This window comes from Elephas maximus, chromosome 16 (assembly GCF_024166365.1).
Source record: "Elephas maximus indicus isolate mEleMax1 chromosome 16, mEleMax1 primary haplotype, whole genome shotgun sequence".
NCBI classification, from domain to species: domain Eukaryota; kingdom Metazoa; phylum Chordata; class Mammalia; order Proboscidea; family Elephantidae; genus Elephas; species Elephas maximus.
In genome coordinates, this window is record NC_064834.1 from 61,077,838 (window position 1) to 61,093,597 (window position 15,760).

At 38.3% G+C, this 15,760-nt stretch overlaps 1 protein-coding gene across 2 annotated transcripts in view; it reads left to right on the forward strand.

Annotated features, from left to right (window-relative positions):
* Window positions 1-14,918, forward strand: part of MXI1 (MAX interactor 1, dimerization protein) — a 101,978-nt gene extending 87,060 nt beyond the window's left edge. For both annotated transcript variants that reach the window (XM_049854978.1, XM_049854979.1), the window contains exons 4-6: window positions 2,173-2,287; window positions 2,875-3,046; window positions 12,349-14,918. In XM_049854978.1, coding sequence (XP_049710935.1) covers window positions 2,173-2,287; window positions 2,875-3,046; window positions 12,349-12,512 — 451 coding nt within the window. In that variant the 3' untranslated portion in view covers window positions 12,513-14,918. The remainder of the gene's footprint in view (window positions 1-2,172; window positions 2,288-2,874; window positions 3,047-12,348) is intronic.
* The last annotated feature ends 842 nt before the right edge of the window (window positions 14,919-15,760 follow it).

The window sequence follows — 15,760 nt, forward strand, 5'->3', positions numbered from 1 at the left end:
GTAAGGAGCCATTTTGCAGTGTCTTAAGCCAAAAAATAAAAGATATTTCCTATATATACTGAATTTCTGAGTTTAAGTAATTCAAACAAAATTGACAAGCTATTCTTCTGGCAATATACTTGTTAACTTCTTAAAAAAATTATTTTTTGTTGATGTTGAAAACATACACAACAGAACATATACCCATTCAACAATTTTTACATGTACAATTCAGTGATATTGATTTCATTCTTCAAGTTGTACTACTTGTTAACTTTTACTAGTTGCTTTGTTAACTTTTTTAGATGACTGAATTCAGAACCCCTGTGGACGGGACATTACTTATTAGCAAGAGAACTGCTAGTCTCCCTCTCCACCCTCTAAGTCACATCATCTTACTTGTGAGGCATATGCTGTAACAGTCCTAATAGGTTAAAGGCACTTCTTACTGTGTATATGTGTGTGTGTTTCCCTTCTTCCACTCTACCCAGCAAGAGCATTGTGTGATCATGTGAGACTCCTATGAGATTTCCCAGTTGAAAATGAAAATTTTGCTAGAGGCTCTATGAATTTGGGTGGCACAGCAGGGGAGGAGGGTGACTTTAAAATTGTTAAATCTCATTAAAGGGAATCCATTGATATACCTGAAATTTAGCGAAAATTAAAAAAAAAAATTCTTTCGTTCAAACTCAGATATGTCAGTTTTCAGCCTGGAGCCAATTATTAGAACTTAGTTGTTGAACTCAGTAAAGAGATTTGCCGTGGAAATACTAACGGACCTTTAACTATACCTGGGCAAGTGAGTGCTGGAAGAATCTTGACAGTTCATCAGCCAAACCCCTGACCTTACTGCCCTTAACTGTCCTTGCTTGCCAGTGATATAATTGGCTGCTTATCAGACCTTCTCCTACCCTTCTTTCAAACTGTTAACATTTAAGAATTTCACTTGACATTATTTCTTGTGTATTAAGACATAGCATAGTTTGGTGGGTGGGCCAGTAAAACCATTTTGGCCCTCTTTGGGGAGAAAATGGAAGACATGTTTTGTTGTTGGTGCAGTTTTGGAGACAGTTGCTAAAAGTTCAGTTTTTAGTTCTTTAAGAAGTTAGGGGTAGCCTATGGACAGCTTTCAGGATTTTCTTTTCAGACATGTTAACTGTTGAGATATGTCATGCCTTATAAATCACAGGACAAAAGAAAGGGATTACTTTTGTTGTAGGTGGGAATTATGTACACAGAATTCACTTCAGATCAGAGTGATCATAATTCCTTGGAGTCAAAGGGAAGGTAAATACATGAGGTGCTCTTTGCTAGCATTTCAGCAGAAATTTCTCCCAACTTCAGAATTTCCCACAGGATGGATGGATTAGAGAATGCAGTGATTTTTAGTAAAGGATTTTGTCAACTGGTTTTTTTTTTTTTTCTTTGTATAGAAAAACGGAGGGGGTGGTGAGAGGAAGAGAGAGAGAAATAAAAATTAAAAGCTAATGAGTTGGTATATTTAGATATTAGGAAACAGGGGACTTGTTATGGGTTGTTGTTTCAGTGGCTACAGTTGACCAAAGGGCCATATATTCTGTCTAACCCTGTCTTAGCCAGTCACAAGGTTTTGCTGTTTCTGTTGGGTTAAATCATATGAAATTGCCATTTTTATAAGTAAGAAATGGTTGAATATGAGAAGTTTCATATGGTTCAACCTAATGTATACTAACGTGTAACACGTAGGACAGCCGCAGGTGTAGAGAGGTGTGTGTATATAAGGAAAAGGTGGGCGGGATGAAATGGAAATTTGTGAGCATTTTATACCATCTGGGTGAAAACCCCTACTTTAGCTTGTGGTTTTAGGCAATCAAACCAAATACAGGTGTGCTAGTATACTTTTCCACCTCCATATTTATACAGTTGAGACAGTTTATGGGGTGGGCAAAAAAATAAGCCATCTCTGACAGAGATTACCATTGGGGATAATAGTATGAAGTGACTGGATTTTTGAAGAGCACAGTAGAAATGGGAGAGACCAAAAAACAAGTATGCTGTACTCGGGCAGCTACTTTGAAACAGAGGAATTAGGGTTGTAGTAAACTGGTTATAGGCTTAATAATGCGCAAATTATTGTTTTCCTGAAAATAGGTTTTGGGATGTTTCTAGTATAATATCCAGGCTGTGCTGATTTATTTTTTTTGTCTTTCTTAGACGAGCTCATCTGCGCCTGTGTTTAGAACGTTTAAAAGTTCTGATTCCGCTAGGACCAGACTGTACCAGGCATACAACACTTGGTTTGCTCAACAAAGCCAAAGCACACATCAAGGTGAAAAAATTTACCTTCATATTTGCATGTGGTTCTCTCGGTCCTGGTTTAATTATTAGCAATGATACCTATTCATACATTTCAGCTAGCTCACCATGCCCTCCATAATAAGTGACCTCAAGAGAAATATTTCTAAAAATTTATCAGCTAATCTGATGGGAGCAACATAACCTGATTAAACTAAATTGTTTTGACAGCATGGCCATGTGAAGAGCTGGGAACACTAGGAAAATAACAATTACTCTCCTGTCCACAGAAGAAAGGCAGTTGTGCCCTCTGCTGGAGATAACTTCACTTGGCTGTATCCCTCAGTATTTTTCCATCGAACACACTCGAAGGGGAAGTTTCTCCTTCATGGCGATTACAGGGTTCAAGAATTCCATCTTGTTCAAATAATGTAGCTTTCATTATACACACAAAAAATGTGAAGACGGAACTATTATTTATACACACCCATACTTACATACATGTATATTCATGTTTTCTCTGCCAAAGAAGAAATCTTTTGAGATGTTACATAGAAGTCATTACGTTTTGTTGTTTGTACTGGACTGTGCATAAATGTAAATATAATTTTATCACTTTAGAAACTTGAAGAAGCTGAAAGGAAGAGCCAGCACCAGCTTGAGAACTTGGAACGAGAACAGAGATTTTTAAAGCGGCGACTGGAACAGCTGCAGGGTCCGCAGGAGTTGGAACGAATACGAATGGACAGCATTGGATCAACTATTTCTTCAGATCGTTCTGATTCAGAGCGAGGTAGGCAGTGTGCCCCTTTCCTAAAGAAACACTAAACATCTCTGTATCTGGATTTAGAGAGGGTAGGTTGTGAGGCACTGTAGCAGTGTTTGTTTTCTTCTTTTTAAACCAACACTTTAACATGCTAATTTCTGCAACCACAAAATTGTCTAGCAGTATCTGTAAATTACAGAACTTTTCTTTTTAAAAATATATACTTTCTATTTTTAAATAATAATAGACTTACAGAAAAGTTGTAAAAATTATAGAGCTCTCATATACCCTTCATATAGCTTCTCCTAAGGTTAACGTCTATATAATGATAGTACAGTTATCAAAACCAAGAAATTAACATTGATATACTATTAACTAGTCTACAGGCTTTATTCCAATTTCACCATTTTTTCCACTAATTGATAACAGTATTGCCAAGTCCTTTTTCTAGTCCAGGATCCAATATAGGGTCCTCAGTTAGATGTCATGTCTCTCCAGTTTTCTCCAATCTATTTTTTTTTTTTTTATGACAGTTCTTCAGTCTTTCTTTCATGACTTTGACACTTGTGAAGAATACTGACCAGTTATTTTATAAAGTGTCCCACAATATGGGGGTTTGTCTGGTGTTTTCTCATGATTAGATTGAGGACATGACATTTGAGGCAAGGAATAAGACAGAAGTGATGTTGTACCCTTCTCAGTACATTATGTCAGGAGGTACTTTCTTTTTAAAATAAGTATCTCATCCTTCATTTCTCTCTCCATTTTCCCAGAACAGTTGCCTTTAGCAGAATTAAAAAACAAAAATCAACAACAACAAAAAACATTGTCAGGATTTTGTTGTTATTAGGTGCCTTAAAGTCAGTTCCAAATCATAATGACCCTGTATACGACAGAATAAAACACTGCCCAGTCCAACGCCATCCTCACAGGCATTGCTGTGTTTAATCCTATTGTTGCAGACCACTGTGTCACGCATCTCACTGAGGGTCTTTCTCTTTCTTGCTGACCCTCTACTTTACCAGGCATGATGTCATTCTCCAGGAACTGGTCCCTTCTGATAACACGTCCAAAGTACATGAAATGAAGACTTGCCATCCTTGCTTCTAATTCTGGCTGCATTTCTTCCAAGACAGATCTGCTCGTTCTTTTGGCAGCCCATGGTATATTTGATATTCTTCACCAAAACCATAATTCATATACATCAATTCTTCTTCCATCTTCCTTATTCATTGTCCAGCTTTCACATGAATATGAGGCAATTGAAAATACCACAGCTTGGGTCAGGTGCACCTTAGTCTTAAAGGTGACATCTTTGCTTTTTAACACTTTAAAGAGGTCTTTTGCAGCAGATTTGCCCAATGTAATATGTCATTTGATTCCTTGACTCCTGCTTCCATGGGCATTGATTATGAATCCAAGTAAATGAAATCCTTGACAACTTCAATATTTTCTCCTTTTATCAAAACGTTACTTATTAGTCCAGTCATAAGGCTTTTTGTTTTCTTTATGTTAAAGTATAATCGATACTGAAGGCTGTAGCCTTTGATCTTCATTAGTAAATGCTTCAAGTCCTCTTCACTTTCAGCAAGCAAGGATTTCTTGCAGTTCCCCTATCAATATACTGCTGCAGCTGCTTTTGAATGATCTTCAGCAAACTTTTACTTGCGTGTGATAGTTATGATAAAACCCAAAACTCAGTGCCGTCGATATTGTTCGATAATCTCCACATTTGGTTGGATCACCTTTATTGGGAATAGGCATAAATATGGATCTGTTCCAGTTGGTTGGCCAGGTAGATGTCTTCCAGATTTCTTGGTGTAGATGAGTGAGCACTTCCAGTGCTGCATCCATTCGTTGAAACGTCTCAATTGGTATTCCGTCAATTCCTGGAGCTTTGTTTCTCGCCAGTGTCTTCAGGGCAGCTTAGACTTCTTCCTTCAGTACTTTTGATTCCTTATCGTATGTCACCTCCTGAAATGGTTGAATGACGACCAATTCTTTTTGGTAGAGCTGCATTGTTCAATTTTTTGCCCATAGAATCCTTTCAGTACTGCAACTTGAGACTTCAATTTCTTCAGTTCTTTCAGCTTGAGAAATGCCAAGTATGTTCTCCCATTTTGGTTTTCTAACTCTAGATCTTTGCATATTTCATCATAATACTTTGTCTTCTTGAGCTACTGTTTGAAATCTTCTGTTGAGCTCTTTTACTTCATCATTTCTTCCATTTGCTTTAGCTGTTCTGTGTTCAAGAGCAAGTTTCAGAGTCTCTTCTGACATCCATTTTGGTCTTTTTTTTTTTTTTTCTTTCTTTTAACGACCTTTTGCTTTCTTCTTGTATGATGTCCTATGACTTGTCAGGTCTTTGGTCATTAGTGTTCAATCCATCAAATTTGTTCTTGAAGTGGTTTCTAAATTCAGGTGGGATATACTCAAGGTTGTACATTGGCTCTTGTGGACTTGTTTTGATATTCTTCACATTCGTCTTGAACTTGCATATGAGCAATTGATGATCTGTTTTGTAGTTGGCCCCAGCCTTGTTCTGATTGATACTGAGCTTCTCCATTGTCTCCTTCCACAGATGTAGTCAGTTTGATTCCTGTATATTCCACCTGGCGATGTCCATGTGTATAGTAGCTGTTTATGTTTTGATAAAAGGTATTGCAGATGAATATGTCATTGGTCGTGCAAAATTCTATCATGCAATCTCCCACGTTGTTTCTATCGCCAAGGCCATTTTTTCCAACTACTGATCCTTCTTTGCTTCCAACTTTAGCACTCCAGTCACCAGTAATTATCACTGCATCCTGATTGTGTATTTGATCAATTTCAGATTGTAGAAGTTAGTAAAAACTTTGAGTTTCTTCATCTTTGGCATTAGTGGTTGGTGCATAAATTTGAATAGTCGTATTAACTGGTCTTCCTTGTAGGTGTATGGATATTATCCTATCACTGATAGTGTCATACTTCAGTATATATCTTGAAAAGTTCTTTATGACAATGAATGCGACTCTATTTCTCTTCAGTTTGTCATTCCCGGCATAGTAGATCATATTATTGTCTGATTCAGAATGGCCAATACCAGTCCATTTCAGCTCACTAATGCCTAGGATAATTGATCTTCAAGTGTTCCATTTAATTTTTGACAGCTTCCAGTTTTCCTAGATTCATACTTCATACATTTCATGTTCTAATTATTAACAGATGTTTGCAGCTGTTTCTTCTCACTTTGAATCATGCCGCATCAGCAAGTGAAGATCCCGAAAACTTGATCCCGTCCACGTCATTAAGGTCGACTCTACTTTGAGAAGGCACCTCTTCCCCAGTCTTATGTTGAGTGCCTTCCAACCTGAGGGGCTTATCTTCTAGCTGTCACTATATCAGACAATGTTGCCCTGCTATCCATAAGATTTTCACTGGTCAGTTTTTTTCAGGAGTAGATCTCCAGGCCCTTTTTCCCAGTTTGTCTTAGTGTGGAAGCTTTGCTGAAACTTGTCCACCGTGGGTGAACCTGCTGGTATTTGAAATACCAGTGGCTTCGCTTCCAGCATCACAGCAACGTGCAAGTCACCACAGTACAACAAACTGGCAGACGAGTGGTGGTTCAGAATTTTACTCATCTGTTTTATCTATAGCTCCCGCCACATCAGGCCTCATACCACAATAAAATAGATTCCGAAGGTGATTTCTGGTAATTTTAAGCTTTACATTTGGGAAAATAGAGCTTATTTAGATCATCAGGATTGTAAAATATTAGATTAGTGACACTTCCTTTTTAAGACTGATTTTTTTGTTGTTTTAACTTTTTATTAGAGAAATTCAAACACACACAAAAGTAGAGAGAATAGAATGGATTCCCATATACCCATTATCCAGTTTGAACAGTTGTCAACATTCTGTCATTCTTGTTTCATCTATCTTCTACCAATGTTACCTTGAATATTTTTTCTGGAGTGTTTAAAGTAAATCCCAGGTAACATTATCGTTTTCCCCTAAATACTTCAGTATGTATCTTTGATAAATAGGACTTTAAAAGTATAGTACCATTATAAAACCTCAAAAAATTAATAAAATCAGCTAATCCTTTTTGTCTTCTTACATTATCCTTTTTTAAATTTGATTGTGGTAAAATATGTATAACAAAACATTTGCCATTTTAACCATTTTTAAGTTTACAGTTCTGTGACATTAATTACATTCACCATGTTGTGCAATAAACTAATGTTATTTAATAGCATCAATTTTTTTTTTTTAATACCTTGTTTGGAAACCCTGGTGCGTAGTGGTTAAGAACTACTGCTGCGAACCAAAAGATAGGCAGTTCAATCCACCAGGCACCCCATGGAAACCCTACAGGGCAGTTCTGCTCTGTCCTACAGGGTCGCTATGAGTCGGAATCAACTCGACGGCAGCAGGTTTTTTTTTAATACCTAGTCTAAGGAGCCCTGGTGTCACAGTGGTTAAGAGCTCGGCAGCTAACCAAAAGGTCAGCAGTTTAAACCACCAGCCACTCCTTGGAAACCTTATGGAGCAGTTCTGCTCTGTCCTGTAGGATTGCTTTGAGTTGGAACCAACTTGATGGCAAGGGGTTTGGTTTTGGTTCTTTGGAATACCTAGTCTAAGGAGCCCTGGTGTCTCAGTGGTTAAAGCACTTGCTGCAAACAAAAAGGTCAATGGTTGCATCCCACCAGCTGCTCTGTGGGAGAAAGATCTGGCAGTATGCTTCCGTAAAGATTTACAGCTTTGGAAACCTTATGGGACAGTTGTTCTCTGTCCTGTGGCATCACTGTGAGTCAGGATAAACTCCATGGCAGTGGGTTGGTTTTTTGTTTTTGTTTGTTTAATACCCACTCTGAGCCCTGGTGGCACAGTGGTTAAGCTAGGCTGCTAACCAAAAGGTTGGCGGTTAGAACCCACCAGCCACTCCATGGGAGAAGGATGTGGTGCTTTGCTTACATAAAGATTACACCCTTGGAAACCCTCTCATGCATTTTTCCTCTGTTCTGTGGGGTCACTATGAGTCAGAAGAGATGTGATGACAAGGGGTTTTAATACTTAGTCTCAGATAGATTTTTTCCTGTTGTCTCAAAAATGGCTTTTTACCATTGGTATGTTTGAATCAGGATCCAAACAACGTCCACACACTGCATTTGTTTAATATGACTTTTAAGTCACTTTTAATCTAGAAGTTTTTCTTCCCCTACCTTTTCTTCCTTGCCATTTATTTGTTTTAGAAAATGGAAACCTGGGTCATCTTTCTTACAGAATTTCCCACTTTATAGATTTGGCTGATTGAATCCTCTTGGTGTCATTTAACATGTTCTTCTGTCCCTCTTATTCCCTGTAGAAAGAAAGATAGATCTGGAGGCTTGATTGAATTAAGGTTCTTTTTTGGAGCAAGAGTGCTTCATAGGTAGTGCTGTGTACTTCATATTGCATCATTATGTCTGGTTGTCCTACGTTTAGTGATGTTGAGATTGATCAGTGGGTTTAGGTAATGTTATTTTCATACATTTATGTAAAGTTCTCTGTCAGCCTTTCACTTAATGGTTTCAGAAGTCATTGCTGATCATTGCCCTGATCATTTCATTAGGTATTACAGTGATTTTTTAAAATTCTGTCATTCTTGCGTTTATTAACTGTTTTCCTTCTATAAAGAAGATCATTTCCTTACCAACTTTTGGGATACCCAGAAGTAATGTCCAATTCAGGAAAGATGAGATAAATGTTTGTTTTTTTTTTTTGCTTTATGGATATTCTGAATAATGAGTTTTGGTACCTTAGCAACCGTGTGATAAGGTTTTTGTTTGGTTGTTTTTTTAATACCTTATGACCTCATATGTTTTAATGTATCAAATGTGTTCCCATCCATTGCTATCATTATTCTTTTTAATGCTCAAGCTGTCCCATAATTAGTCAGTAGGAATCCTTCAAATTGGTTTTTAATCCCCTTTAATACAACTCTGGAAGTCTTTGTTTTTGTTTTTTTTCGTTACGCAAGAGTTAATTTTTTTATGGCACTTTTTCTTTTTTCAATATTGTGTTTCAGGAGAAAGTTTACACAGCAAATTAGGTTCCCATTTAACAATTTTTATACAAGTGGTTCTATGACATTAGTTAAGTTTCCACATTGTGTCAGCTTTCTCATTATTTACATTCTGTTCTGTTTTCATCAATCTAGCTTCCCTCCCCCTCTTTGCCTTCTCATCTTTGCTTTGGGTAAATGTTGACTGTTTAGTTTCATATACTTGATTGTTTAAGTGAGCACATTACTCACCAGTGATACTATTTATGTTATAAGCCAATCTATTATTTGGCTGAAAGGTGACCTCCAGGAGTCATAGCTTTAGTTCCAACTTCCCAAGTTCAAAGGTATCTTAGGGTGATAGTTTCGGGGGTTCCTCTAGTTTCTATCTGTCCAGTAAGCCTGACCTTTTTTAGGAATTTGAATTTTGTTCTACATTTTTCTCTCATTCTATCCAGGACCTTCTATTATGTCCCTGGTCAGATGGTCGGTAATGATAGCCAGGCACCATCTCTTTCTTCTGGTCTCAGGCTAGAAGAAGTCATGGTGTGTGTGGGCTTTTAGCCCTGTGAACCATTTTCTTCTTTGAGTCTTTGGTTTCCTTAGTTCTCTTTTGCTCCAGTTGAGTAGAGACCAATGTGTATATTAGATGGCTGCTCCCAAGCTTTTAAGACCCCAGATGCTACTCACTAAATTAGGATGTAGAATATTATAAACTGTGTTATGATTGTGGCACCCTGTTTTGAAGAATAAAATCTACCCAAGACAGCAGCAGAAATTTTAAGGACATGCTCCCTGTATGAGTGACAGTGAAGTGTGACAGAAATAACCCTCAATTAGGAGGCGGATCTTAGTTGTACTCCTCTCTACTGCTTACGAGCACCTCCCACCCCCCACCTCCAGATTTCAGAGAGGGTATATCTTCTTTGTATTATAGCTCTCATTTTTTATTTTTTGCTAGCACCTGAGTACCATTCTTGTTCTTATCTGGCAGTGCCTTTTTCCCATTGTTACAAGGGACTTTTATTAACATTTCTAGCCCATCTGGCTAGAGCAGTCTTTCTTTTTACTTTGATTTGATTGAGTTTAGCATGTGTTGTTGGACAGGGTGTCTTGATTTTATTTTCCAGTTGTAGGTTGGATGAGTGTCTGTGGTGCTAGGAAACACTGAATGGCCTATGAAGCATTATGGATATAGAGCAAATAGTTATGAATTCTTAGGATTATTTATATAGCTTGTTTGGCCAGCCACCCGCATTTTAAAAGCAGATCTCTAAAACTTTTGAAGCAACGAGCCCTTTTGAAAAATTATACTTTGAAATAATTTTACTGTGTCTTCTTGGGCTTAGCAAGAGTCCACTTTTCCTGAAGCAGTTGTGATCAGTGTGAGCCCTTAAAGTCAGTGCCAAATAGGAAACATCAGGCTTGCAGATAGTCTTTCTTAAGAGAATTAAAAAATCCTGAGTTTGTTCTAGCTGCTGTGGGGGAAACATTTTTCAGTTGCCTTTTGTTTTTAAAATATGGTTTGCTTTCATATAGGTGATTATATGGAGCCCTGGTGGCACAGTGGTTTAAGTGTTTGGCTACTAACCAAAAGGTTGGCAATTCAAATCCACCACTTGCTCCTTGGAAACATTATGGGGCAGTTCTGTTCTGTCCCGTAGGGTTGCTGTGAGTTGGAATCAACTCAGTGGCAGTGGGTTTGGTTTTTGGTGATTATGTGTGTAATATTTAACCATTAAGGTTTTAAGGTACCCACTGATAGCTGAATCATGTATATATTTAGGGTTTCTTTATTATGCTGGCTTGGAAACTCTATGGGGCAGTTCTACTCTGTCCTATAGGGTCGCTATGAGTCGGAATCGACTCGACGGCACTGAGTTTGGTTGCGTTATTATGCTGGAGCCCTGGCGGCACTGTGGTTAAGAGCTCAGCTGTTAACCAAAAAATTGACAGTTCGAATCTGCAACTGCTCCTTGGAAACCCTATGGAGCAAGTTCTACTTTGTCCTGTAGGGTCGCTATGAGTCAGAATTGACTTGATGGCAGTGGTTTTGGGTTTTGGTTTATCATGCTTGGCTTTTGAAGTAAAAGTTAAATACCACCACCAAAATGCCTTTATTATAGTCTTTACTACAGGTCTCACTATAATTCAGAGATTTTAAAGCCTCAGGCCCTTACTTTAAGCTATGTTTAATGTAAGAAAATTACAGTGAATTGAAGACAAATCTCTGAGTCTTTGTAATGACTGGTTTATTTTGGTTACTGAATAGTCAGAGATCTTTATGATGAATCCTAGAAGTCTGTAGAATTATCTATAGAACGACACCACCAAAGGTCTGCATAGATAAATATTCAAATTCACCTATATTAAGTTTATGTTTTCTCCCCTTTAAGGCAATCTTTATTAATAAACAGGATTGAGAATTAGATTCTGGTTTGGTGCAAAACAGATGTTATTTAACCAGTTGGGGTTGGAATCTTTTAATATTAAGCACTAATTCTCAAATAGGCTAAGCGATTTTATTAGTGGGAGGTCCAGACGAACTGGCATCACAGGGTTTAGTAAACTTGCTCCCTAAATTGAAATCACCATAATATACCAATGTCATGGATTGAATTGTGTCCCCCAAAAATGTGTTAACTTGGCTAGGCCATGATTCCCTATATTGTGTGATTGTCCATCATTTTGTCATCTGATATGATTTCCCTATGTGTTGTAAATCCTGCCTCTATGATGTTAATGAGGCAGGGTTAGAGGCAGTTATGCTAATGAGGCAAGACTCAGTCTGTAAGATTAGGTTGTGTGTTGAGTTAATCTCTTTTGAGATAGAAAAGCGGGACAAATACAGGGGACCTCATACCACCAAGAAAGCAGTGCCAAGAGCAGAGCACGTCCTTTGAACCCGGGGTTCCTGCACTGAGAAGCCCCTAGGTTAGGGGAATATTGACAACAAGGACCTTCCCCCAGAGCTGACAGAGAGAGAGGCTTCCTCTGGAGCTAGCGCCCTGAATTTGGACTTCCAGCCTCCTAGACTGTGAGAGAATAAATTTCTCTTTATTAAAGCTGTCCCCTTGTGGTATTTCTGTTATAGCAGCACTAGATGACTGAGACAACCACATATTCACCTTTCCAAAAAATATCCCTGTGTCTTCACCTTTAGTTCTTTGTCTGCAGAGATCACCAATAATAAGCTTGTATATGTAATAATTATTTTATGATTTTTTTCCTCATGCCCCGTTATTTTTTGAAGGTGTGCATATACCACATATTACTAATGTTCTTCCTTTTTTCTCTTTGGCAGAGGAGATTGAAGTGGATGTTGAAAGCACAGAGTTCTCCCATGGAGAAGTGGACAATATCAGTACCACCAGCATCAGTGACATTGATGACCACAGCAGCCTGCAGAGTATTGGGAGTGACGAGGGTTACTCCAGTGCCAGTGTCAAACTTTCGTTCACTTCCTAGAACCCAGCATGACATAACAGTGCAGGGCAAAATATTCACTGGGCCAATTCAATCCAAACAATCTCTTAAATTGGGTTCATGATGCAGTCTCCTCTTTAAAACAAAACTATACTTGAACAAAAGGGTCTCAAAAGACCTGTATTTAAGCAAATACATAGCAAAAAGTGGAGCAGAGCCTCCCCAGCTGAATAAATACTTGTAATACTCATATTGGAAAATCACAATTTCTAATGGCAGCAGAAAACTTGTGAGAAATTTCTTTGATTTGATTTAGTTGATTTAAAAGAGGACATTGGAAATCCCATCCTCTCTTTCTTTTCTAGTTTGCTCATACTACATAGAGTAGACACGTTTTAAGGATGGGTTATGAACCCTTCCTGAGCTTTATGGTCCTAAAAACAAATAAAATCAAACCTGTAGTAATGACAAGATGAAATCAGGCATTAATCCTGGATAGCTGAAGAGCTATTGTTACTCAGCCTGGGACAGATTATCATGAAGCCTGTGGATGATCAATACTTAAAAAAAAAAAAAAACAAACTCATTTCATGCTCTGCTAAAGGAGAGATTCCCATGAAGCCTGTTCAGAGGGATCATCACGCAGCTCAGCTTTCTGTTGGATTCCATGCTAAGCAGGCTAACCTTATCCTGCATTGTTAGCACTAGGGCACCAAACCGCCAGCTTGCCAGCCGCCTCTAGGCCCCTGGGCAGCAGGGAGGCAGTCAGTGCGTGACAGCCTCCACCATACAAGGCCTGTGAGTATGGATTGGGGGGCCAGAAGGAAAAAGCTCCACGTGCCTCTGTGTCTGCGTGGGCCAGAAGGATTTTGCACGCAGATAAGCAGGCCAAGGTCTGAGCCACGGCAGCATTTTTATTTCAGATTTTGATAACTGTTTGTATATGTTGAAACCAAAATGACATCTTTTTAAAAGCTTGTCCATAAAAAACATAGATGTCTTTTATAGTGGAAAAACACATGGGGAAAAATCATCTATTTTGATGCAGCATTTGATAATGATAAAACACCTCACACCTCACTCTTTATAGTGCACAAAATGAATGAGGTCTGGGCTAGGTAGAAAAAAGGTCAATGCTAATGTTTTTGTTTTCTTTTAGAATCATTACCCTTTACCAGCTTTTAACCATCTGGTATCTATAGTAGGCTATCATAGTTAACATAGTTAAGTTCAGCACTTGTCTTATTTTAGTGTAAAGATTTGCTTCCATGTTCCTGCAGGCAGTCTCTCTCCTTCCTCAAAATTCCACTGTGCAGGTGCTATTGTTGCTGTTATGAATATTTTCAGAAATGTTATTTTCTTAAAAGTGAAATTTCTAGCCTGCACTTTGATGTCGTGTGTTCCCTCTGTCTTTTAAACTCCAAGGTTCCCCTCTTGCCCTCTCCCTTACCACAGGGAGCATTCCTGGAGACCTTACCCCTGGCTGTTTGAACTTTGTATACTTTAAATAATTTAACTACCCTAATTACTTAAAAAAAAAAAAAAAAAGCTTTATGATTTTCATAACTTATTGCTGATTTTAATGGGTTGTTAATTTCAGTCCTGTAGTTTTATTTTATGTTTTAGGTAGGGCTGGGCAAGGAAAAAGAAAATAAAGACAACCATATTTAGCAGTGCAGTTGAGTTGTGTGTTAATGTTAGACTATCCTTTGTAAGTAGCACTTTAACAGCATTAGCTGCTTCTGTCTATGAAGTGTACCATACGTAAGGCCTCAGCATTTACTTACCTGTTCTTGTGCTCTTCCTGTGCTTCCAGAAATATTTTATTATTGATTGTGCTATGTTTGAGCAGAAGAATTCTTTGAAGTAGATGGGTGTGAAAAACTGCATGCTTTTAGAAGCCCATTATTAAACCTGCTACTTCAGGTGCTGGCTGGAGACTTAATGAAAAACATGACAAATTCATTTATCTGGCCCAGGTAAATTATTTCTGGTTTCATTTAAAATTACTCCTGGCCAGATCAAAATGTTGCTCTATATATTTGCTTAATTTTGACTTTCCCAAGTGAGACATGGTTTGAAGACTGTGCCAACTACCATGGAAATTAAATAGAAGCTGATGACTAAGCTTTCATTTTGTTATTCCCATGGCATTCGCTTATGTCATTTTGCCTAGGGTTGAAATTCGGGACTTCATTCAGGTGAACTTGAGGTGCTGCCATTTTGTTGTATATGTACAAGGTGGTGGGCTGGAAAGCCTTTGTTGCAAAACTACAGTACGTATTTCAGCTGCCCCCGAAATTACTCCTTCCCTGGGTTTGTTTTCCTTGAGGAGGGTGGGCGGGGGGTGGATTGTACCATGAGTAAGGAGTATTAATTTTTTAAAAGACAAATCGACTTTGAAGATACAACAGTTAACTGCAAGAAATAAAAATTGTGAAAGAAGAATACCCGAGTGCTTTTTGTACCACCCTTCTCTGTGAAGGAAAAAATTACGGATGAGAATCCACACCTTGAGCGGCAACTGCCTTATGAATGCCTGTGTTGATACCTCAGCAGTCAGGAGTTACTGGCAGCTTGAATGATCATTTCTATTTTCTGTTCCACAGTTTAAACAGGTGCCAAGCTTACTGATGACTCCTCACAATCTGACTGCAGATGGTGTAGTATCTGATAATCTTAACTGCTTCACGTTAGATGCAAAGCTGTCTGTCATTCTCATTTTCTGTTCTCCAGATAACTTTTTAGGGAATCCCTTTGGCTACACTATTCAAATACTTTTCAAGTCTGTTTCCAATTAGTCCCCACTAACCTGCCTTAAGGTACCGGAAATGTAAAATGTCTATAAAAGATATTTATATTGAGGAGCTGTGGTGGCTTAGTGGTTAAGTGCTCAGCTGCTTAACCATTGTGCCACCAGGGAAGGATTCTGATAATCGCTATTATGACCTGCAGTTTCTGGTTAGAATAGGTATGAGAACCCTGTAGAATGCCTTTTCTAATCCACATGGCAATGACCACTTTTAGCATTGCAAAGCAGGATTGCAAAGCTCCTAACCTAAGACCACACTGCCTCCTGAAATTGTTTAGCCTCATGGAGAATGATGTTTGTGTGTGTTGTTTTCTTTCACTTAAAGAAGCAACAGTGTTTTCCCGTTTTTGTATTATCCCTCCACCTCAAATTGTCAAACTAACCCAGCGTACCTACCAAAACCAGGATAAGGTGGGAAGAACAAGGGTTTTTGATCAGATTTAAATCCCAGTTCTGACATTGGCTACACTCCAAACAG